Source organism: Bos taurus, chromosome 7 (assembly GCF_002263795.3).
Source record: "Bos taurus isolate L1 Dominette 01449 registration number 42190680 breed Hereford chromosome 7, ARS-UCD2.0, whole genome shotgun sequence".
Taxonomy (NCBI): Eukaryota; Metazoa; Chordata; class Mammalia; order Artiodactyla; family Bovidae; genus Bos; species Bos taurus.
Window position 1 is genome coordinate 5,279,440 of NC_037334.1, and position 24,468 is coordinate 5,303,907.

The 24,468-nt window shown below is 45.9% G+C and overlaps 1 protein-coding gene, 1 long non-coding RNA gene and 1 other non-coding gene across 3 annotated transcripts; 1 reads left to right on the plus strand and 2 right to left on the minus strand.

Moving 5' to 3' along the window:
* Positions 1-16: 16 nt before the first annotated feature.
* On the minus strand, positions 17-3,410 carry RPL18A (ribosomal protein L18a). Its single transcript, NM_001033619.2, has 5 exons — positions 3,353-3,410; positions 1,831-2,010; positions 1,164-1,293; positions 385-494; positions 17-163 (listed from the first exon to the last, which is right to left on the minus strand). The coding sequence occupies exons 1-5, from the start codon at positions 3,368-3,370 to the stop codon at positions 71-73; spliced, it is 531 nt and encodes a 176-aa protein (NP_001028791.1). The 5' UTR covers positions 3,371-3,410; the 3' UTR covers positions 17-70.
* On the minus strand, positions 614-747 carry LOC112447609 (small nucleolar RNA SNORA68). The gene has a single exon (XR_003035803.1). It is a non-coding gene; the product is annotated as a small nucleolar RNA SNORA68 (small nucleolar RNA).
* Positions 3,411-14,156: 10,746 nt separating the features above from the next.
* Positions 14,157-19,112, plus strand: LOC112447325 (uncharacterized). Its single transcript, XR_009495142.1, has 3 exons — positions 14,157-14,613; positions 17,669-17,706; positions 18,169-19,112. It is a non-coding gene; the product is annotated as an uncharacterized lncRNA (long non-coding RNA).
* The last annotated feature ends 5,356 nt before the right edge of the window (positions 19,113-24,468 follow it).

Sequence of the window (24,468 nt, forward strand, 5' to 3'; positions counted from 1 at the left end):
AAGTGTATATGGGCACTCAGTTTTCCCACTAAGTTTTATTTGTGCAGCCCTGGGGACAGAGGGCCTGAACCTAAAAGAAGGTGTTGGGCCTCTTGGTGGTGAAGCGTGGCTTGTGCTGGCGACGGAGGACCCGGTGGGGCAGTGGGAACTTGATCTTGGAGTCCTGGGACAAGAAGAGGCAGGTAAGGGAGGGTGGCGGTGGTGGAAGGCTCTTAACCTTGTCTCCCAGGGACCACTGAGGTGTGGCCACCCCCCACTGGGCTCCTGCGTCAAACCCGCTGCCTCATTGCATCTCCGAAGGCTGGGGGAGCTGCCAGACCAGTCTGGTGTTCCAAGAGAGCCCCCTCAGCCCAGCCCGCCCAGCAGGACCCGGAGGGCACTCACGTGGAACTGCTTGACCGCGGGTCGGCGGCACTTGCTGGCTGCGATCTCCTCCACCTTCATGATCTGGATTGAGTGGGCCCGGGCTCGGTGCCGGGCGCCCATGTCTCGGTCTGCAGAGACCAGGAGGGGGCAGGGTGAATGTGTACACTTTTCCATCATGGGTGGGGAAGGAGGGCACTCGGGGACCAAATAGCCAAAGCATCTGGCCCCAGCAGGCTCCGGCTACCAAGTGTGTAGAACCTCCAAATTCACTTTGAGGGGCACGGCTGCAGCCCCACAAAGGCGACGAGGTAACATTTGCTGTTAGCACCTCTGTTTAAACCACTGCTACAAGAAACAGCAGTTCTTGGGTTTAGGTGCTTGGATTCTGGTCCCGGCAGGTGACACACGCTGGGAGCACCCAGGGTTGCTAATGCCAGGTCCCATCCCCGGACAGGGGCTGGACTAGGTTTCTGGGAGGTAGCTGCATCTATATAAGGGCTGACCTTAAACCTCAAGAGGAGGTTCAGATGCAGTTGGTGCTGGTGAACCAGACCCCCTCCTCTCCACCCACCCCCGGCCCAAGTCCACTTATTGCCAGGTTCCAGAAAAAGGCACACTTGGGGCATCCTCTCCACTCCTAACCCAAAGCAAATACCTCCCCTGCCTCGATCCCTGAGGACTGCCCCCTAGCCCAAGAAGCCTCTTGCATTTCCTGTGCATCTGTCTGACAGGGAAGTGTCAGACTGAGCTGCAGGTGCCTGCCCTGTTGAGTCTAAAGCAGAGGCCCGGCGGCTTACAGCACTGGGTGACGGCGCCGGCAGTGGTCAGATCCCGGTACTCCCGGTACATGTTGTGGGTGCCGCTGCGGGAGTCATAGCGCAGCCAGATGCCGAAGTTCTTCACTCGCAGGGGGGATTTCTCGAACACCTGTCAAGGAGAGGACACGGGCTGAGGACAGAACAAGTGGGCCTCGACCAGGGCCCCCCACCATTCCTGAACCCCTGTCTCCAAAGCTACGAAGGATGGTCCAGTCCCTGGACCTCTCTTGCCCGTCTCCCAGTCCCAGCACCTTCAGGCACCTGAGGGGAAATCTCCACGCTAACCAGAGGGATGCAGGGCAGTCCAGGCTGGGATGCTCCCCCGACGGGGACCGACAGAACTTCGGAATCCCCCCAACCAACCAACAATTCTCTTGGGACCATCTGGGCCATAAAACCATCAGTTACCCAATGCAGCCTCACTGTGCAGAGTCTAGCACCGCCCCCTCCACTTTACAGATGAAGCCCAGGGTTTTCTCATTAGGTAAAGGGCACCAAGCCACCTATCCCATCCTAATGTAGGGCATGAAGACCACAAAGGAACAGGATCAGAGGCTGTAAAGTCTGCTAACTCTGAAAGGTGACAGATGCCCCATGGCAAAGTGTAAACTCACCCCAATCCCACCCAGCTTCAGACACCCCATACCTGTCCACAGTAGACAATTTCCCCCGAGGATTTCTTCATCTTCTTCAACTGAGACACAAAGTACCAGAAGCGGGACTTGGCAACAACATGATTAGGCGCAAAAATTCTCATGCGATAGAGGGGTGGCGTGTGGCATTTGGGGGTCGGCAGGCAGCGCCCCACCACCTTATACTCTCGAAGCTAAAAAAGAAACAGTGGTTGAGGTGGGGACCAGCACCCGAAGTCTAGAGGCGACTGCGGAGACTCACTCTGCTCCCTTCCCCAAGCCTGTTGACAACCGGATCAGGGGATAGAGAGGGTCAAGTCCCACCCCAGCGCCTTCCTGGGATATCTGGGTGACTGGGGGTCATTCCAGTGTCCAAGCCTTCCACATAAAAAGGAGTGAGAGTGGGGAGGATTAACCCAGGTGCCTGAATGCCCTTTGCCCTGGCTCAGGAAAGCTGGGTGAGGCTCTCAGCCCCTCTCTCCCTTCACATTAGCTAGGCATAGACCCGGGGGGAGGCGGGGGTTGCCTCCTTCCTCCAACACCTCATCTAGTACACAACAACCTGTCAAAATGAAAATTCGGGACTCCAGAGACTGACCGGCTGGGAATCTCACAGCCAACTCCAGGCAGAATCAGGACAAGAATCCAGCTCCCTGCCCAGCTATGGGTTTCCCGGACTTAGGTCATGACTTGCAGCTGTCTCAGTTTCCCAGTTGCAGTCCAAGAGGTTTGGACTCCCAAGCAGAAGCTCTCTGTTTGTACAGATGCAACAGGGATGATATCTGCTACGTTCAAATCCTGGGATACAGTAGAAAGGAGCCATCTCCACAAAATGGCTCATCACCATTTTACTAATTAATGTCAGCAGAAAATAACCCCAAACATCACAACTCCATTCTTACTTTAACCTCTCAATCTGACTCATCGGCCTCCCAGACCACCCATTCAGGAAGGGACCGATGCGATCGGACCCCTTTCCAGTGTGCAAACTGGAGCTGGAAAGCTGAGAATGACCCACCCAAAATGCTTCTCCGCAGGGTCTACTCTTCCATCTCTGAGCCCTAACGCTGATTTTGCCCAGCACCTGCCACAGCGGTTAAGACTCCCACTCCCCATGTCAGCCCCGAGTTATAATAATTTTCTTCTACTTCTCTTACAGCCATACCAAGAAAACACAACACTATTGCCCGCCAACTCCCACCCTTGGCACCATATTCACTTCGCAAAAGGAGAAACTGAGGCTCGGAAGGTCGATGAGGTCCCGTGGCGCGTGTTTCCACGCCGCTCAATTTGTCTCTTTCTGTGGAAAGGAGACTCGGACTCCCCGGACCCCGCGGTTCCCGAGCCGGCCCGGGCCACGCTCTGGCCTCCCCACGCGGCTCCGCAGTGGCCGCCATGTTGGCCGCAACTGGGGACCTCGGCGCACTGGCCCTAACCGGAACGCGCACTCCCCGGGTGTCCCATGCCTCCTCCCGCAGCCCCCGATTCAGTCCGCGTCGCATTCTCTGACTCCTTGCCCCACCGCGCCAGCCTTACCGTCCCTGAGGCCTTCATGGCGCTCTACCCACGACCGCCGCCACCCTCGGAAAGGAAGTGGCCGCCCTCGCGCAGCCGCTCACCTTGATTTCGCGGCCGGAAGTCCCTCCCTTTAGATGCCGCAAGCCCATTGGCTCCTCAGCCCCGAGCTCAATAAGATTTGCTTGTTCGTTAACTCCAGATCCACCAACCTCTCAGAGCCCGGCCTCCCTTTGCGGCGAGACTACAATTCCCGAGACGCAGCGCAACTAGGCCTCCTGTTCTAGCGAGGCGTAAGGGAGCGTCGGTGCGCGCGGCATGCCGGGAGTTGTAGGTACACTGGGCGGTCTCGGAGGCCGGTTCCAGGTTCCTGCCTTTACATCTATCTGTGTGCATCATCGTCCCGGTGATGAGGCTCCAGGACCTGAGCGTTCTCTTCTGTAAAATGGGAATGTGTGCTTAGTCGCTCAGTCGTGTTGACTCTTTGCGACCCCATGGAAGAATACTTGCCTGGAGAATCCCATGGACGGAGGAGCCTGGTACCCATGGTAGGACCCCATGGGTAGCCTGCAGCCCATGGGGTCTCGAAGAGTCGGACACAACTGAGCGACTTCCCTTTCACTTTTCACTTTCATGCATTGGAAAAGGAAATGGCAACCCACTCCAGTGTTCTTGCCTGGAGAATCCCAGGGACGGGGGAGCCTGGTGGGCTGCCGTCTATGGGGTCACACACAGTCGGACACGACTGAAGCGACTTTGCAGCAGCAGGAAGAATACTGGAGTGGGTTTGCCATGCCCTCCTCCAGGGGGTCTTCCCAGTTCAGGGATCGAACCCAGGAGTCCCGCATTGCAGGCGGATTCTTTACCGTTTGAGCCACCAGGGAAGCCCAAAATGGAAATAGTACTGGTGTTTTTCTTTCCTAGTAATGTTACCATACTGGCTTCCCAGGTGGCGCAGTGGTCAAGTATCCACCCGCCAAGAGACACAGGTTAGATCCCTGGGTCGGAAAGATCCCATGGAGCAGGAAATGGCAACCCACTGCAGTATCCTTGCCTGGAAAATTCCGTAAGTGGAGCCTGGCTGGCTACGGTCCATGAGGTCGCAAAGAGTTGGATGGGACTGAGCACGTAACACTCATTCACACTCAACTTGTGTGAAAGGCCAGGTACAGAGCAGTTAACAAGTGCTAACATTCATTAAAGGTTTTCCTGGTGGCTCAGTGGTAAAGAATCTGCCTGCCAAGAGATGCAGATTCCATCCCTGGGCCAGGAAGATACCCTGGAAAAGGAAATGGCAACCCACTCTAGTATTCTTGCCTGGTAAATCCCATGGACAGAGGAGCCTGATGGGCTACAGTCCATGGAATCACAGAGTCAGACACACTTAGCAAACACACTAAACATTCATTAAGCAATGGAATAGTAATTATTATTATGGGAGGATCTGATCTGTGTTTCATAGTAGCAAATATTCAAACCCCATCTGCTTGTTTCCAGTACAGATCCTGAGGCGGAGTAGGGCTTGGGGCTTGGGGGGTGGGGGTTTATGGGGCTGCTAAAAATGATCAAGGGGCAGCCCCACCTTTGGAAGCTCTGCGCTTAGCAATTTGTTTAGGCAAAAAAGTGGCTCCTCTGGAGGGGAGACCCAGGATGGAAAAGGAAAGAACTCACGAAGTCAGGCTGTAAAGATATAAAGATATCCTGAAAGAGGATAAACTGGAGGGTTTATATTAGGAGAGAGAGCTCTTGGAGGAGGTGACAGTTGAGCCCAATTAGAATTTTTATTTTGCTAATTAAAATTAATAAGTTTAATTAAGATATGGTTCACAGGGACTTCCCTGGTGGTCCAGTGGTTGAGAATCTGCCTTCCAATGCAAGGGAGTGGGTTTGATCCCTGGTCAAAGAACTGAGATCCCACATGGGGTGGGACACAGAAACCCACATCCCCACTTACTCTGGAGCCCTGTGCTCTGCAACAGGAAGAAACCCTGAGGGCCACAACAAAGACCAAGCACAGCCAGTTTTTTTATAAAGGGGAATGTCAGTTAAAAAAAAACCAAAACGTTATAGCTCACATGCCATACGAGTCACACATGTAAGTTGTACAATTCAATGTTTATTTTAAACTACATTTACATACATACATATATATATACATTAGAGAAGGAAATGGCAACCCACTCCAGTATTCTTGCCTAGAGAATCCTGTGGATGGAGGAGCCTGGTGGGCTGCTGTCCATAGGGTCACACAGAGTCGGACACGACTGAAAGCGACTTAGCATGCATGCATGCATTGGAGAAGGAAATGGCAACCCACTCCCGTGTTCTTGCCTGGAGAATCCCAGGGACAGAGGAGCCTGGTGGGCTGCCGTCTATGGGGTCGCACAGAGTCAGACACGACTGAAGTGACTTAGCAGCAGGAGCAGCATATAGACACAGTTGTGCAACATCACCATAAAATTGAGAACTTTCCCTTCTTCGCCCCTGAAAGAAGCCCCTTACTCTTAGGAGTCACTTGCCATTCCCTCCCCATTCCCCAGCCCTAGGCTACAGGAATCTGCTTATACCACTATGGATTTCCCTATTCTAGACATTTACATAATTGCATGCATGTTCACTCTCAGTCATGTCCAACTCTTTAGGGCCCCATGGACTGTAGTCCACCAGGCTCCTCTGTCCCTAAAATTTTCCAGTCCAGAATATTGTGGTGGGTTGCCATTTCCTCCTCCAGGGGATCTTCCTGACCCAGGGATTGAACCTGTGTATCTCCGACTCCAGTATGTCCTGCGTTGGCAAGCGGATTCTTTTCCACTGCACCACCTGGGGAATTGGACTCACACAAAGTGAGATCTTTTGCCTTTGCCTTTTTTCAGTTAGCATAATGTTTTCAAGGTTCATTGACATTATATCATGGGTCAATACTTTGTTTCTTTTTACAGCCAAGTAATATTCTATCGTGTAGATACATTTTGTTTATCCATTCTTCAGCTGATGAACACTTGTGTGGTTTCTACTTTTTGGCTATTGTAGATAAGGAAATAATGACATTTCCATGCAAATTTTTGTGTCAATGTATGTTTTCATTTCGCTTGGATATTGCCAGGGGTGGAATTGCTGAGTCCCTTGGTAATTCTCTGTTTAACTGCCAGAGTGGTTTATAAAATGCCTGTATCATTTTACATTCCCATCAGCAATGTGTGAGAGTTTCAATTCTCCACCTCCTCACTGATGCTTTTTATTCTTTTTCTCTTATAACCATCCTAGTGGTGTGAAGTGGCATTTCATTGTAGTTTTGATTTGCTTTTTGCTGAAAAGCAATTTTCATTGCTTTCGGGCGTCTTTTCCTGTGCTTATTGACCCTACCTGTATCTTCTTTGGAGAAAGTCTATTCAATTTCACTGCCCATTTTTAAAGCATTTATTTTATTTATATATTTTTGACTGTGCTGGGTCTTCCTTGCTGTGTGTGGGCTTTCTCTAGTTGCAGTGAGTTGGGGGCTAGTCTCTAGGTGTGGTGCACAGGCTTCTCAGCGTGGTGGCTTCTCTTTTTTCGAAGCCTGGGCTCTGGGGCACTCGGGCTTCACTAGTTACAGCGTGTGGGCTTAGTAGTGCGTGGGTTTACCTGCTCTACAGCATATGGAATCTTCCGGAAGCAGGTATGGGACCTGTGTTCCCTGCACTGGCAGGTGGGCTGTTAATCACTGGACTACCAGGGAACTCCTGCCCATTTTTTCCCCCAGAAAAGGCCTCACATATTTGTTACTAAGGCAAAGCACTAGCTAACAACAGAGAACCAACCATTCCATCCGTCCTATAGAACACATGTGGGCTGTTCCAATGGTAGTTTAGTGGTTAAGTGATATGGCAGGATGCCAGCGACCTTGATACAGCATGCTGCTGCTGCTGCTGCTAAGTCGATTCAGTCGTGTCCGACTCTGTGCGATCCCATAGATGGAAGCCAACCAGGCTCCCCCATCCCTGGGATTCTCCAGGCAATAGTACTGGAGTGGGCTGCCATTTCCCTCTCCAATGCATGAAAGTGAAAAGTGAAAGTGAGGTCTCTCAGCCGTGTCCGACTCTCAGCAACCCCATAGACGGCAGCCCACCAGGCTCCCCCATCCCTGGGATTCTCCAGGCAAGAACACTGGAGTGGGTTGCCATTTCCTTCTCCAATGCATGAAAGTGAAAAGTGAAAGTGAAGTCGCTCAGTCCTGTCGGACTTTTAGCGACCCCATGGACTGCAGCCTACCAGGCTCCTCCATCCATGGGATTTTCCAGGCAAGAGTACTGGAGTGGGGTGCCATTGCCTTCTCCCTTGATACAGCATAGATGTCTGCTACTTCGTATGTAGTGAATATGAGAGTGAGTGTTATTGTTTCCTTCAGATAAATATACAGAGGTGGAATTGCTGGATCATATGGGGCTTCCCAGGTGGTGCTAGTGGTAAAGTACCCGCCTGCCAATGCAGGAGCTGTAAGAGACATGGGTTGGATTCCTGGGTCGGGAAGATCCCTGGAGGAGGGCATGGCAGCCCACTCCAGTTTTCTTACCTGAAGAATCCCATGGACAGAGGAGCCTGGTGGGCTATGGTCCACAGGGTTGCAGACTCTAACATGACTGAAGCGACTTAGCACACATAGTAGTTCTAATTTTAATTTTTTAAGGGAACCTCCAAACTGCTCTTCATAGGTGGCTTCATCAGTTTACATTTCTGCCAACAGTGTGACAGGGTTCTTTTTTCCTCCATGTTCGAAACTCCAACTGTTCTCTTGTCTTTTTTTTCTTTCTTTCCTCAATGCAGGGCATGAGGGAGGCTTCCCTCATAGCTCAGTCAGTGAAGAATCTGCCTGCAATGCAGGAGACCTGGGTTCAATTCCTGGGTCAGGAGGATCCCCTGGAGAAGGAAACGGCAATCCACTCCAGTCTTCTTGCCTGGAGAATCCCAGGGACAGAGGAGCCTGGCAGGCTCCATAGACTGCAGTCTATGGGGTTGCAAGAGTCGGACACGACTGAGCGACTAAGCACACACACAGGGCGTGAGGGATCTTAGTTCCCCTACCAGGGATGAAAGCTTCAGCCCCTGCAGTAGAAACTCAGAATCAACTGCTGGACCACTAGGGAAGTCCCACTCTTGTCTTTTTGATGGCATTTTAACAGGTGTAAAGTGATATTTCATTGTGGTTTTGATTTGCATTTGTCTGACGACCAGTGACTTTAAACATCTTTTCATGCACTGTACCTGATGGCCATTTGGATGTCGTCTTTGAAAAAAATTTCTATTTGGTTCTTCTGCCCATTTAAAAAAATCACATTCTTTGGGTTTTGAGTTCTTTATGTATTTTGGATATTAACCCCTTGTCAGATATAGAGTTTGCAAATATTTTCTCCCATTCTGGAGTTTGTCTTTTCATTTTGTTGATGGTTTATTTTGCTGTACAGAAGCTTTTCAGTTTGATGTAGTCCCACTTGTTTATTTCTTTACTGCTTACTGTTGCATGAAGCAACTATTTTCTAACGTAACATTTTACTTCCTTTAATGATTTTTCTCAGTATATATTTTGAGTTATTTCCTTAGTGACTGTTCTGGGGCTTACCATATGCATTTCAATTTAGAATCTCCTTGGATTTTTGCTGTCTTAAATTAAAAATATATATATTGATTTATTTTCGCTGCACTGGGTCTTAGTTGCAGTATGCTAACTCCTAGTTGCATCATGCATGTAGGATCTAGTTCCTCATCTGGGGATCAAAGCTGGGCCTCTGCATTTGGAGCACGAAGCCTTACCCACTAGACCATCTGGGAAGTCTCCATGCTGCCTAAATTTTAAGGACATATATGGAAATGCTGATCTTACATATCTCATTTCTTCTTCCCCATTTTGTCCTATTATTATGTGTGAAAGTCGCTCAGTTCTGACTCTTTGTGACCCCCTGGACTGTGTAGCCCACCAGACCCCTCTGTCCATAAACTTCTCTAGGCAAGAATACTGGAGTTTGTATTCCCTTCTCCAGGGGATCTTCCCGACCCAGGGATGGAACCCGGCCAGGTCTCTGGCGTTGCAGGCAGATTCTTTACCATCTAAGCCACCAGGGGAGCCCATGCTATTATTGTTATTATTATGCTATGATTGTTCTACATATTGCATCCACCTGTGTTACAGAACAAATAATTCATTGTTATAATGATTACTCCATGCAGTTATGTGTTTGATAAAGAATCCAAGAAAATAAAGGAGGGCAAATATCTAGAGTTGTTACATTGGTTTTCTCTTTTTGAATTTCTGGTTCGATTCCTCTGTTTTTGTCACTTAGAATTACCAGAATGGAGCAGGACCCTATGCTCTTCTGTCTGCCTTTTGTTTGTGACAAAAAAACTTTAGCCAAAGAATAAGTTTAATCAGAGAAGTGATAAAATGCAGAAACAAAGGGAAACAGTTCAACAAGACTAAACAGTAACAGTTTAGTCATTAAACACAGTCAAGGACTTTTAGTTCCTCTTCACGGGTTGTAAATAATATTCTGAGCAGTATGCTGTGTGCTGTCTTTAAGATACTGAAATCCCTACCAGGTGGGAGACGTGAACTACATGATAACCAGACCCTAGCCATGACATAAGCTAAGCTGTTACGATTTCGAGAACTGGCCTCAAGGACTTGGGAACAAACTGACCCTGGAACTGAAGATTAACTGTACAGAAACAGTCAGGGTGACGCTGCAGACCACTGAGCGACCAATTTGAAGACGACTGTCAGAGCTGGCTGTGCTCTTTCTGCATGCAGCCCCCTCCCTCTGTCTATAAAACCTCTCGCCCACTGATTGTCAGTGGGTGGGGGGTGTCAGCCTTTGGAAGAAATCCACCTCCCCTTCACCCCAGTTGCCAGCATCCAAAATAAAGCAAACTTGCTTTTCCACCAACTTGCCTTTTTATTGGCTTTTGAGCAGCGAACAGCCAGACCCCACTTTGGGTGACGTTAGTACCTGGTGTTATTTCCTGATTTCAATACAGCTTTGTTCCTCTCATCTCGTTTGTGCTATTATCGACAAATATATTACTTTTCTACATGTTATAAGCCCTCAAATAAAATTAATAATTTTTATACAACTGCTTTTTAAAATCAGTTGAGACAAAAGGAGAACTATGCATGCGTGCTGTTTTTTTATAATTACAGAATTACCTTTATTTGTGGTCTTAAATTTTTTGTATGCATCGAATTAATGTCACTCCCCTCCCCTGCCCACCTTTTGGGGTCTTTCTCTGCTGAAGGGCCCAGGAGGGAGACTAGTCAGTCGATGCCTTTCAGGCGGACACTTAGAGTGTGAAAATTTGAACGCTTGGAGGGAGAAGAACATGACAGAGAAAGGGTGGTCAGGGCCTTAGGCTTGCACCTTCCTGACTCTGGCCCCGCCCACGGCCCAATGGCCCGTGAGAGGCGACTCCATTCGAACGGTGCTGCCGTGAGTGTCCACTAGATGGCAGAAGAGCCTTTGCCTGTCTTTGCCAGGCTGAGGCCAAATAGCCTAGGACATTGATGTGGTGGTGTAAGCAAATTTCCTGGGCATTACTACTCTGGCCTCAGTTTCCCCATCTGCAAGATGAGCCTAATTATAGTCCCCAGCTTGTAGGGTTGTTGGGAAGTCTGGTGCGTGCATCCTCAGTCGTATCCACCTCTTTTGTGACCCCATGGACTGTAGCCCGCCAGGCTCTTCTGCCCATGGGATTTTCCAGGCATGAACACTGGAGTGGGTTGCCATTTTCTCCTCCAGGGGGTCTTTCCGACCCAGGGATCAAACCCACATCTCCTGCATCTCCGGCATTGGCAGGTGTATTCTTTATAACTGGGCCATCAGGGAAACCAGTGGGCAGTTTAAAAGGTGTATAATTGTCTGTACCGGGGTGGTAGGGGCTGTCTGTCTTTGCTGGCTGTACCCCTCCTGTTGTTGTGAACTCAATGCTCTGGGTCTCAGTTTCTCCAGGCTTCGGAGAGGGAACAGGCAGTGGAAAGAAGTCTTAGAGCCTGGTGCACAAAATGAATCCTGCGAGGGCAGGAGAGGATCCAGAGGAGGGGCAGTAGGAAGGACGGGGAACAGAAGGGAGAGGAGAGGAGGGTGAAGTGGAGAGGGAGGGTGATAGGAAGAGCCCTGGCCTTGGGACCTGGTGCTACTGTCGCCAAAGCCTGGGTCAGGATGACCCTTGCAGCTAAGAAGAGGGATGGACACTTGGGGTGTGTGTGTGTGTGTATTCTGTCTAAAAATGTTTTTTTGTTTGTTTGTTTTTATGTTTTGTTTTTATGTTTTGGCCCTACCTGGCTTCTCTGCTAGCTCAGCTGGTAAAGAATCCACCTGCAAAGCAGGAGACTCTGGTTCGACTACTGGGCCTGAAAGATCCCCTGGAGAATGGATAGGCTATCCACTCCAGTATTCTTGGGCTTCCCTGGTGACTCAGATGGTAAAGAATCTACCCGCAATGCAGGAAACCCAGGTTTGATCCCTGGGTTGGGAAGAGGCCCTGCAGGAGGGCATGGAAACCCACTCCACTATTCTTGCCTGGAGAAACCCCATGGACAGAGGAGCCTGGCGGGCTGCAGTCCATGGGGTTGCAAACAGTTGGACACAACTGAGCGACTAAGCGCAGCACAGCACAGCACCTGCCTGGCAAGTGCTGTCATGGTTCCCGCTGCGCCCTTGACCCACCCTCTTGCCCCTGTGCACCCCTCCTGGCTGCCGACCCCGCCGGGGCCAAGCAGGAATCTGACCCGATAAGCTGGTTCTGGACCAGAGATCTCAAGCCAGGTGGCGCTCCCTTTCTGTCACATCATTCAATTAGGTGCAGCCAAGTTCCTGATTCAAGAGGCCGCCCCTGAGTGCCCTGGACCAGTTTGTTAATCCAGGCTTCTCATGCAATCCTCGGCTTGCATATCAGGTTGCCCTCCTGGGCTGTCCTGGCTGTCACATGTGGAGCTCCGCCATCCTGACCACTCCCTTCTCCACCTTGGCACCTCCATCCTTCCAGGGCTCTGCTGGCAAGAGTTCTGCCTCTGTCCTTTTGTCCCCCAGATGTCTGCAAGCCACCTGCTCCCCCGTACCCCAGGTGCCACCCCATCCTTGCGCTAGCCTCATTCCCCCCTCCTCTCCTGTCCCCAATTGTCCCTGCTCTCAACCTTCCTAAGGTTCCTCCTCTGAATTCATTCATTCATCACTCATTCATTCATCAGTACCTACTGTGTGCTGGGAACCGGGGACACAGCTGTGACCATGACAACCAAAAGCTCCAGCTAGGAGGGAGCTGACATAGCAATGGCGGAAATGGCCAAAAACAAGATAAAGAATAAAAATATGTACCACAGCTGAGTGTGGCGTGCAGGTTAGGGAGAAAAATTAAGAAAGGAAGGTTGGTCTCTGTGGGCTCTGTGCTGCTATCTGCCCTCCCCCTGACACACACCCAGGGGCCAGATCCCTATTTTCATTTCTCAGTCTATCTGGGGGGCATCCTAGGGCATTGTGAGGAGAAGCAAAGCAAACTAGAGGCTCTTTCTTCCTGTCACTCAACCTCCCCCAGCCTCAATTTTCCCCTCTGTAGATGGGTATCGCAGTTCACACCTCTGAGGTTGTTTCAAGGATTAACTGCATTACCCTCAGTGGGCACCTGATGTACTGGTGATCGCTTGATAAGTGTTGTTCTTATCACCAATGATTGGTTTGGTTCACGGTCAAGTTCTGAACAGCAGCTACAGGAATTCCTGTTCCCCGCCCCCCACAATCTATGTAATTAAATATACTTCCTTTTTTGATCAACACTTGAATTTTTTATCATTTTATTTACTTTTGGCTGTGCTGGGTCTTCATTGCTCTGCGGGCTTTTCTTTAGCAGTGGCGAGCGGGAGCTACTCTAGCTGCCGTGCTCCCGCTTCTCATTGTGGTGGCTTCTCGTGCAGCACAGGCTCTAGGGAGAGTTGGCTTCTGTAGTTGCGGCCCATGGGCTCAGTAGTTATGGCTCCCGGGCTCTAGAGCACGGGCTTAACAGTTGTGGCGCATGGGCTTAGTCGCTCTGTGGCACGTGGGATCTTCCCAAATCAGGGATTGAACCCCTGTCTCCTTACCATTGAGCCATTGCAGAAACCCTTAACTTTTAAACACTATTAACAAATACGAGCTTCCCAGGTGGCACTAGTGGTAAAGAATCTGCCTGCCAATGCAAGTAACACAGGAGATGAGGGTTGATCCCTGGGTCAGGAAGATACCCTGGAGGAGGAAATGGCAACCCACTCTGGTAATTTTGCTGGGAGAATTTCATGGACAGAGGAGCCTAGCGGACTACACTCTATGGGGTTGCAAAGAGTTGAACACGACTGAGCGTCTGAGCACAACAGATACAAAATTCAACAGGTACAAAAAGATAAACAGCATAAACCGTCTCCCTCTTTCACTTATCATGGCTCTCCAGTTCCCCTCCTCAGCAGACACCACGTGAAAAAGTTTTTTTTGTCTCCCTGCAGAGAGTCTTTGCCAGTATGAGGAAATCCTCAGTCTCTTCTCTTTCTATACAAACAGAAGCCTCCTGCCCAGGCCTTCTGCACCTTGCTTTTTCCTTCACAGAGTACCGGAGTGCAGGGGTTAATAATCAGCCTTCTGTTGCTCTGGCTAAGCCATGAGAAAATCACCATAATTTTTACGGAAATTGGAATAGAATTCCAAGCAAAGTATAGCAATACAGTAGAATCTAAACAAAAGTACATCGGGTTGATTAGTTGGGGTCATCATGCCCTGCTAAGCCAAGGATAAACATAGTGTGGACCTTGGAACACTGGGTCAGCGCAAATTCAGGACGCTGCTTGTGCACACACCAAGATGTTTTCCCAAAGCATATGCGGGTCTATGACCTCCAGCTGGGTGATACCCCTTGTACAAGAAAATAGCAAAGATAGTTCAAAGTAATCAATAAAATGGGAGATGTGACTGGGGACACAGGAGGCTGATTTTATTGTAACACAACAGATACTTTCTGCTTGCCAAGACACTAAATAAATAAAAGAGGAGCAGGGTTCTTGATCCTAGAGGTCTTGAGTCTCCCAGTCCCATCTTTAATACTTTAATTCTGTCTCTAGTTTCTTTTTTCCAAACTGTGCATGGATTACTTTCGATCCCTACCTGCTGCGCTGGCTGCAGCAAGTGGCACCCAAGGTGGGGCTCAAAAGCGAAGGATCGCCGAGAGCAAAGCTAAAGTTGAAATATCGGCACAGGGTCCTGAGGAAGAATGGGGGGAGGCCTCTGAAAATCTCCTTTTGGGTAAGTAACACTCTCTCAGGCATTGAAACCAGTGTTAAGCATGGGAAATTCAGAAAGCTCAGAACAATACCGGCCATATATATGCCTCTTAAGGCAGCTTTTCAAAGCAGAGGGAACAAAATTAAGTGAGGGCAGGCTATTGGAGCTTTTACAAACCATTGAGAAACACTGCTCAAGGTTCCCTTCTCTTGGTACTTTAGATTTAGGAACGGGGAGAAGATAGGTAGTGAACTAGAAAAACTTCTTTGCAGGGGAGTGAGTGGCCTTGCCTGTATCCATCTGGTCAACCTGGGCACTGACAAAACCCATTTTAGAACCTTTTCAGACCCCAGATAACTCAGAAGGGAGTGAGGATGAATGTGAAACCTCATCAAAGAGACGATCTGAATATGCTAGAGCCCGAGGTGGGTAGAGCAAAAAACTCAGGAGGCTCTTAAAGCTGCAGTTCCTTCTTTGCCTTTGTTTAGAGAAGACGAAGTTCTCTGCCTCCTCTTCCTCCCTCTCCTGTCTTAATTGCTGAAGTGTCTCAAGCTTTTCCTTTCTTACTACAAACGGCAGTTCTGTCACCCCTCCAGAAAGGTATTTGGTGGGCTTGACAGGAGAGTGACTTGAAGGCTATGGTGACTGGAAGGTGACTATGGCATTTCCAGTGACAATACATGAACGGATAGCTCCTGGGGCAGATCTTAATAATCCTAATGGGGTGTATGAGGCTGTACATAGATTCCCTTCAAAACATAAAGGAACTTAAGCAAGCTGTTCAGAACTATGAAGTTCTCCTTTTACCTTGTGAACAGTGCAGGGACTAGCTGAGGGTTCCTGTTTGATTATGGCGGCTCATAACCAAGCCAGGCAGATCCCCGTCTCTTTAGATCAATTGACAGACAATGGAAATTGGGGGAGAAGTCAAGATCGAGAGTTTATGGAAGATCAGGTGATAGAACAGGTGAGGTGATACTGCTTAAGAGCCTGGGAGAAAATAGAAGTTAAAGGACAGGCTTTCTTTACTTTAAGAGAAGACCTCACTTCCCCAGAGAGACAGTCCCTGCTGGAACATCTTGTCAGTCAGGCTATCTGGTCATCAGAGCCGATTTAAACATTCTCTGATTTAATTTTTAGCTATGAAACTATGATTACAAAAAAAGAGATGACATTTTTGACACTGAATAGCCATGATATTCTTTAGACTCCGGAGAAAACTGGTTAAAATAAAATCTTTTTTGAAATTACAAAACCAGTTCTTTTTGCACATGCAATTAGGAATAAGTTGGCTTATTAAAATACTTTTTTGGAGCTCCAATTCTGCCTGAGAAACAACAATAGGCTTGGGTAAAAACCTGACGTTAACTCTTATCATGTCCTTGGGATACACAACCCACTCTATCTGGGACTCCAGCCATAAACAAATTGGTAGAACTAAAACCAAGAAAAAAAGAAGAGGCAAAGAGACATTTTAAATTTCAAGTGGAAAACTATGAGATCTCTGTCTGTCTGTCTGTCTCTCTAAATTTATCTGTGTCTCAGTGTGTGTCTTCGTTTTTGGATAATATGAGGTTAATTTATAAATGAGCTCTATTTAAATTCAGGTTCATGTGAACTGAAAAATATTCAATATTAAATATCTAACATTAATGTTTGTCTGCTAATCTAATTAAGACATGTCTCGAGTCATCAACATTATGTAACACTTTTAGTGTGCCTAGGTTTAATGTAACCTAAATTTGTCAGCAGTTCATGGTTGCTTAAAGAAAATGATTTATGTTTTTAATAAAAAAGGTATTAAAAATGAAATTACAGTCTACTAAAAAAAAAGTAAGTCTTAAAAAAAAAAGTAAGTCTAAATTTACAGGTGGCTAAGAAGGTAATGGCACCCCACTCCAGTACTCTTGCCTGGAAAATCCCATGGACCGAGGAGCCTGGTAGGCTGCAGTCCATGAGGTCGCTAAGAGTTGGACACGACTGAGCAACTTCACTTTCACTTTTCACTTTCATGCATTGGAGAAGGAAATGGCAACCCACTCCAGTGTTCTTGCCTGGAGAATCCCAGGGACGGGGGAGCCTGGTGGGCTGACTCTATGGGGTCGCATAGAGTCGGACACGACTGAAGCGACTTAGTAGCAGCAGCATTCTCTAAAGAAATAAATGAAGCAATGAATACAAAAAGTGTAAAAAAAGGTTTGTGGCAAATGAAAGAAGAGTTTTGTGCATGGTACAAGTTTCTTAAGACATTAAACTGCTTTTGAAGTCTTATTGTTGCTTTGACTAAGTAAATAATTATTTTTTCACAGTGAATATAAGCTGGGACCAATGTGGAATTTGGTTTTCTCTTCCTGTTAAAAGAACAAAGTTTTTTTGGAATATGGCTTTTGATAACAGACTATATAAAGTTCTTTGTCTTTAAGTGATTCATACTTGCGTTTAAAATCTTTTGTTACTTTGATAAAATGAATGAGTGTTATTTCACAATGATCCATGGAGACTATGGCACACATAGACAAAGCTCGTTCTGCTTCTACAAAATTAACTCCTCGTCAGGAGATTTAAAGTGGATAAACAATGGCTGTAAACCAGTCAGGGCTACGGGAGGCCCAAGACTGCTCGGCTTTCCCCGGCTCCCTGACAAACCTCGATTTTATTTGATAGGATAAAGCCTTTCCTGACTTCAGGGTTAATATCTCACAATAGAGGCAAAATGGTTAAAATGTGTTTTCTACAATCTCCAGTTGATTGGGGCACCCACTTTGCTGGACAGGTCATAAAGACATTGACAAAAAACTTCACAAACTTCTCCGAACCTATCGTTTTTACCGACATCCTCCATCGTCGGGCAAGGACCACAAAACAAAGAGACTGGTTACGTGAGATTGAACAGACTGCTAAATATGACTACAATTTTCATGACTTTTTGTCTGACATATTACTGGCTTCTAATCTTTGTTTTCAAATATAAAAAAGCTCTTCTCCTCAAGTCACTGATGGTTTAAAACAATTTGGTGATTTATACCTGTGGGTAAAATTAAAACATTTTTATTTTCTCTCTGCCTCATCCCTCCAGAAATTGGAGACATTTGGGTTCTGACCAGCCTCATCCAGGTAAAAAAGACTATTTCCAGACATATACAAAAACCTCAAGAGTATACTGGGGAGCTCTAAAAGAAAAATCCACCCAACTGTTGTCAGGCCTATGGTATCTATTATGTTTCACTGAATATTAAGTTCTAGCTTTGTTAATTAAGGTCTGTATTTATAGACTCACTTCTAATATAGTTCCTTGTGGTTATGTAACATTGCTAGGAGGTTTAATTAAGTTATTAAAAAGGACACTCTTAAGTTTGTTTCTAAAGCTTATCTCAGTAACTAGTCTTTAAATAAAGGTCGGATGCTCCAGGATCTACAACCAGGAAATTAACAAGCTATAGTCCTTTAACAAACTAAGTCAGATGACATAAAGATGTCACTGGACTATATCTAATGAAAGTTCTTGACTTAAGTTCTTACTTGTGATTTTACTATTACTGCTAACTATATTGTATTCTATATTGTCTGTTTCAAAAGGTGTTGTCCCCTACATTATGTGCGTGTAGTCACAAATGTGTGACTGAGACACTGATATAATGATGGTATCAGTTCAGTTCAGTCGCTCAGTCGTGTCTGACTCTTTGCGACCCCATGAACTGCAGCACGCCAGGCCTCCCTGTCCATCACCAACTCCCGGAGTTCACTCAGACTCACGTCCATCGAGTCAGTGATGCCATCCAGCCATCTCATCCTCTGTCGTCCCCTTCTCCTCCTGCCCCCAATCCTTCCCAGCATCAGAGTCTTTTCCAATGAGTCAACGCTTCGAGTGAGGTGGCCAAAGTACTGGAGTTTCAGCTTTAGCATCATTCCTTCCAAAGAAATCCCAGGGCTGATCTCCTTCAGAATGGACTGGTTGGATCATACCGTTCCATATAAAATCGATAGTTATAATGGATATAGCTCATATATCTTCCTTTGGTAAGCTCTCTTCTGTACATGTGACTATTAATATACGGACCACTACTCAATCCAGTGAGACTACGAAACATGTACGAAGACATTTATACGCTTGTTTTGCTGTTATAAAACAACCAAAAGCTATAAAAACTGATAATGGCCCTGCTTATACCAGTAGAGCATTCCAATAATTTCTTAAAATTTGGTCTATAAAACAGTCTACTGGCATTCCCTATAATCCACAAGGACAGGCTATAGTGGAGAGGGCTAATCAATCACTTAAACATATGATACAAAAAAAAAAGGGGGAGATGCCAAGGACAACAAACAATATTGAATAAAGCTTTATTTACCCTCGATTTTTTTGAATATTTCGGCACAAACTATGGAAACTGCAACTGAGTGACATTTTCAGGCTACATCCACAAATACAACTAAGCCTGTGATTTGGTAGCAAGATCCACTAGCAAATGCTTCGTCACCAGGGAAGTTAATTCCATGGGGAAGAAGGCTTGCCTGTATCTCCCCAGGAGGAGGTCTAGAACCTGTGTGGATTCCAGCTCATGGAGTAAAACTGAGCAGAAACAACCAGTGACTCCAGGCAACCTGACCCATGGCTACGCTTGCCCTGATATCACAGTGAGTATAGCCCTGGCTTTGGCAGAAGCAAAGAATTAACCTATTGGGCCTATCTATGTGCCAAACCCCCCATTGGTAACGCCTGTTAATTGGGGTGAAGGATCTATCCCTGTTTATGTTAATGACTCTTCCTGGATCCCTGGTCCAGAAGACAAGCATTTGCCCATTCGTAAAAAGGAAGAGGAGACCCCCTTTAATAGCACTTTGGGTTTTGACACTTGGCCTGTTTGCTTGGGTGTTGGCCAGGGCTGTCTTAATCTACCAATGCAGGCTTGGCTTTCTGTAAATTCTTTAAACAGAAATCACACTAAGGTTCAACTGCATTTACTTTCTGGGTTGAGCTTCGGATATCAAGAGACTAATAAGATAATCTAACCAAGCCAGATAGACCCCTGCGTGAGAACAGCGCATGTGGGCCGACAGACAAGGTCAAATACGCAGGGATAATTGTCGCGGGACTGAGGGGGTGATCTTACTTAATGGCTCCTATGGAATTATCTGGGATTGGTCCCCTAAGGGGTATGCAGTCTTTAATTGCTCACACCAAAATTCATCCTACAATCCTTACAAGAAGTTGCATTGGCCTGTATCTGAATACAATCACACTAATATTACTGCACATTCAGAATATCCCATTATCTGGCATGTCTCCTCCATAGCCACAGCTCAAATTAGGTAGGGCTCAAACAGAAATATGGAAGTTGGCCATAAGCCTGAAAAAATATCGAATTTGGGATGGAAATTATTCTCATTCCATGAATTATACTCTGTCATTCAATACATCAACAAATTGGACATTTTATACTCAAGCTGGTGTTAGGAACCCATATGTAATTATGATTGGCACTATAACTATTAATCAGAAAGGAATCTGACCTGCCAGGATCGTAAGCCATATACCTGCTTGAACAGTTCATTATTTAACTTTAATCATTCCTATGTGATTTTGCGCAGACATTTAGGAGTTTGGCTGCCAGTAACGCAAAGTAGGCCTTGGGAACTCTCCCCTGCTATGCAGTACTGAATACCATTCTGAAAAGATCCAAGCGTTTCACTGGGTTCCTTGTTGCCGCCATAATGGGCATTATTGCTATCACCACCACAGCGGCAGTGGGAGGAGTAGCTTTCCATCAGATGGTACAAACTATCACTTTTGTGCAGGAGTGGCATAAAAATGCCAGTTCTGCTTGGGGAGCCCAAATTCATATAAATGAGATTAACAACAAGTTGGTGGATTTAGAAAACACAGTACTACTCTTAGGAGAAGTACAAAATCTTAAATTGAAAATACATTTAAAGGGTCACTGGAACATTACTACTTTCTGTGTAACCCCTCAGGAATATAACCAATCTGAACACACCTGGGAAAATGTTAGACGGCACTTGCAGGGCCATACAGCCGACAACCTTACTCTAGATATTAAAAAGCTACAAGCAAGAATTATTGGCATACAGCATGCTTCTCTTAGACTATTACCAGGTACAGATACACTTCAAGGGGTAGCAGAAGGCCTTAACTCATTAAATCCTCTTGAGTGGATCAAAGGTATTGGAGGTGTTCTCACTGGAACACTAGCTATGTTTTGCTGTTTCACTATAATCTTCTGTTTAATCCTCAGATGTACACAAAAAGCCCTCCAAAAACTAATGAAGAAAGAAGTTGCGAGATCGAGGTATTTTCTGCCACAAAAACAAAAAGAGGGAAATGCAGGGGTTAACAGTCAGCCTGTTGCTCTGGCTAAGCCATGAGAAAATCACCATGGGAAAAGAATAAAAGCAAAATATAGCAATACAGTATAATCTAAACAAAAGTACATCAGGTTGATTAGTTGCGGTTGTCATGCCCTGCTGCTGCTGCTGCTGCTAAGTCGCTTCAGTCGTGTGACTCTGTGACCCCATAGACGGCAGCCTACCAGGCTCCCCCGTCCCTGGGATTCTCCAGGCAAGAACACTGGAGTGGGTTGCCATTTCCTTCTCCAATGCATGAAAGTGAAAAGTGAAAGTGAAGTCGCTCAGTCGTGTCCAACTCTTAGCGACCCCATGGACTGCATCCCACCAGGCTCCTCCATCCATGGGATTTTCCAGGCAAGAGTACTGGAGTGGGGTGCCACTGCCTTCTCCGCATGCCCTGCTAAGTTAAGGATAAACATGGTGTGGACCTTGGAACACTGGGTCAGCCCAAATTCAGAACGCTGCTTGTGCACACACTAAGATGTTTTCCCAAGGCGTATATGGGTCTATGACCTCCAGGTGGGTGATACCCCTTGTCCAAGAAAATAACAAAGATAGTTCAAAGTAATCAATAAAATGGGAGACGTGACCGGGGACACAGGAGGCTGATTTTATCGTAGCACAACAGATACTTTCTGCTTGCCAAGACACTAAATAAAAGTGTTATCACTCCGAGGAACAGGGCTCTTGATCCTAGAGGTCTTGAGTCTGCTGGTCCCATCTTGAAAACTTTAATTCTGTCTCTAGTTTCTTTTTTCCAAACTGTATGTCGACTACTTTAGATCCCTACCTGCTGCACTGGCTGCAGAATCTGGGAGGTCTTCCCACACAGTCAGCATTAAGCTACCTTATTCTTTTGCATAGCTGCATAATATTCAGTGCTGAGAATGGCAAATAGGTTATTCAATGAATCCCCTGTGACTGGACATCTAGGCTGTTTCCAACGGATTGCTGTTATAAGAGTGCTTTCATGACTAAATAATACTGTAAAGGTATCATTCTTGGAAGTCTCATTTGCTAGAAGGAGACTTGCTGGGTTTCAGGGCAATTTCTTCACCCTTGTCTGCTCCCTTCCATAGGGCTGGGTCATTTCCACTTTTTCTTTTTTGGCCACACCACGTGGCTTGTGGGATCTTAGTTCCCAACAAAGGAAATGAGGGGATTCCACGGTGGTTCAGTGGTTAGGATGCCACAATTTCATTGCCAAGAGCGTGAATTTGATCCCTGAATATATAACCTAAAACTATAAGACATCTAGAAATAAACGAAAGAAAAATTTTTGCAAAGTTGTCTTAGCTAGAAAACATCGATAAATTAGACTTCTTCATTTTGCTCTTCAAAAGACACCACTGAGAAAACAGAAAGGCAAGACATAGATTGAGAGAAAATACTTGCAACGCCAGGCTTTCATTCCCAGGTAACCCTGATCTGCTTTCCGTCACTAACATGAGTTTGCAAGGTTCAGAATTTTATATGGAAGCTTCGTGCTCGGCTTCTTTCACTCAGCATGATGATTCAGCGACTGTTCCATGGTGTGGTGTTTATCAACAGTTTATTCCCTTTTATTGCTGAGTCGTATTGCCCTGGATGGCTGGACCGGCTTGTTCATTCATTCACCTGCTGATGAAGTTTTCGGTTGTTTTCAGTTTAGGACTATGACAAATAAAGTTGCAATGAATGCTGGTATACAAGGCCTTGCAGGGACATCCATTCTATTTTTGCTAAATACCTAGGCGTGGAGTGACTGGGTCAGATTGTAATTCTATGTTTAGCTTTAAGGAATTGCCAAACTGTTTTCCAGGGCGGCTGCATCACTTCTCGTTTTCACCAGAAGTGCACTACCAACACTTGTTATTGTCTTTTTAATTTTTCCCATTTTGTGGGTGTGAGATGGTATCTTCATGTGGTTTGGGTTTGCACTTCCCAGGCTAGCGACATTGAGCATCTTTTCACATGTTCGTTGGCCACTCATATATCCTCTTTGGTGAAGTGTCTACTCAAATCTGTTGCCCAATTTCTTATTGTTTATTACTGAGTTGTAAGAATTATTTCTATATTCTGTACGCAGGTATTTTGTTTACTTAATACATACATTGCAAATATTTTCTCCTGATCTATGCATTGTCTTTCTGTTTTCTTGATGGTGACTTTTGAAGAGCAAAATGATGAACTCTAACTTATAAATTTTCTAGCTAAGACAACTTTGCTTACCAGTTTGCAAAATTTTTTTCTTCTGTTTTTTTTCTGAATGTCTTAGAGTTTTAGGTTACGCATTCAAGTCTCTGCGATCCATATTGAGTTAATTTTGTGTATGATATAAGGTAAGAGTTAATGTTATTTTTCATATGATGTCTAGTTGTTCTGATACTATTTATTGAAAAGAATTTCCCTTTCTCCTTTAATTGCCTTAGTACCTGTGTCAACAGTCAACTGGCTATATTTATATGGGTTTGTTGCTCTAGTCTGTTCTGTTTTATTGATCTACCTGTCTATCTTTTCACCAATACCAAACTGTCTTATTATTCTAGCTCTATAATAAGCCTAGAAGTTAGATAGAATAACTACTCTGATTTTATCTTCTTTTAAAAAATCAGCTTGGCCCTTTGTAATTCTATATGAATTTTAAAGTCAGTGCCAGTTTCTAAAAAAAAAAAAAAATTCTGCTGAATTTAGATTGGAATTACATTGACTGTATAGACCAGTTTCCCTGATAGCTCAGTTGGTAAAGAATCTGCCTACAATGCAGGAGTCCCTGGTTCGATTCCTGGGTCGGGAAGACCCCCTGGAGAAGGCATAGGCTACCCACTCCAGTATTCTTGGGCTTGCCTTGTGACTCAGCTGGTAAAGAATCCACCTGCAATGAGGGAGACCTGGGTTCAATCCCTGGGTTGGGAAGATACCCTGGAGAAGGGAAAGGATACCCACTCCAGCATTCTGGCCTGAAGAAGTCCATGGACTGTATGCCCATGGGGTTGCAAAGAGTCGGACACGACTAAGTGACTTTCACATAGACCAGTTTGGGGAGAACTGATGTCTTAATAACACTGAGTCTTCCAATCCATGAATATGGTATTTCTTTGCATTTGTTATGTATTCATGAGTTTCTCTCAGCAATATCTGTAACTTTTAGTATAACAGTCTTAGACTTCTTTTGTTAGATTTATTCCTAGGTATTTTATCTTTTTTGGTGCTGTTGCAAATGGCATTAAAATTTTTTTTTTTCATTTTCAATTGTTTCTTATTAGTATATAAAAATTCAACTGAATTTTATACATTAATTTTTTAAACTGTGAACTTTGAACTAATAAATTCATTTATTAGTTCCAGTAGTTGTCATAGATTTCCTTGGATTTTCAGTATAAACAATCATATCATCTGCAAACAAGGACAAATGTACCTCCTTCTTTTCAATCTTTAAGGCTTTTATTTATTTTTCTAGCCTCATTGCAATGGTTATGAACTCTAGAACAATGCTGAATAGAAAAGGTGAGAATGGACATTCTTGTTCCC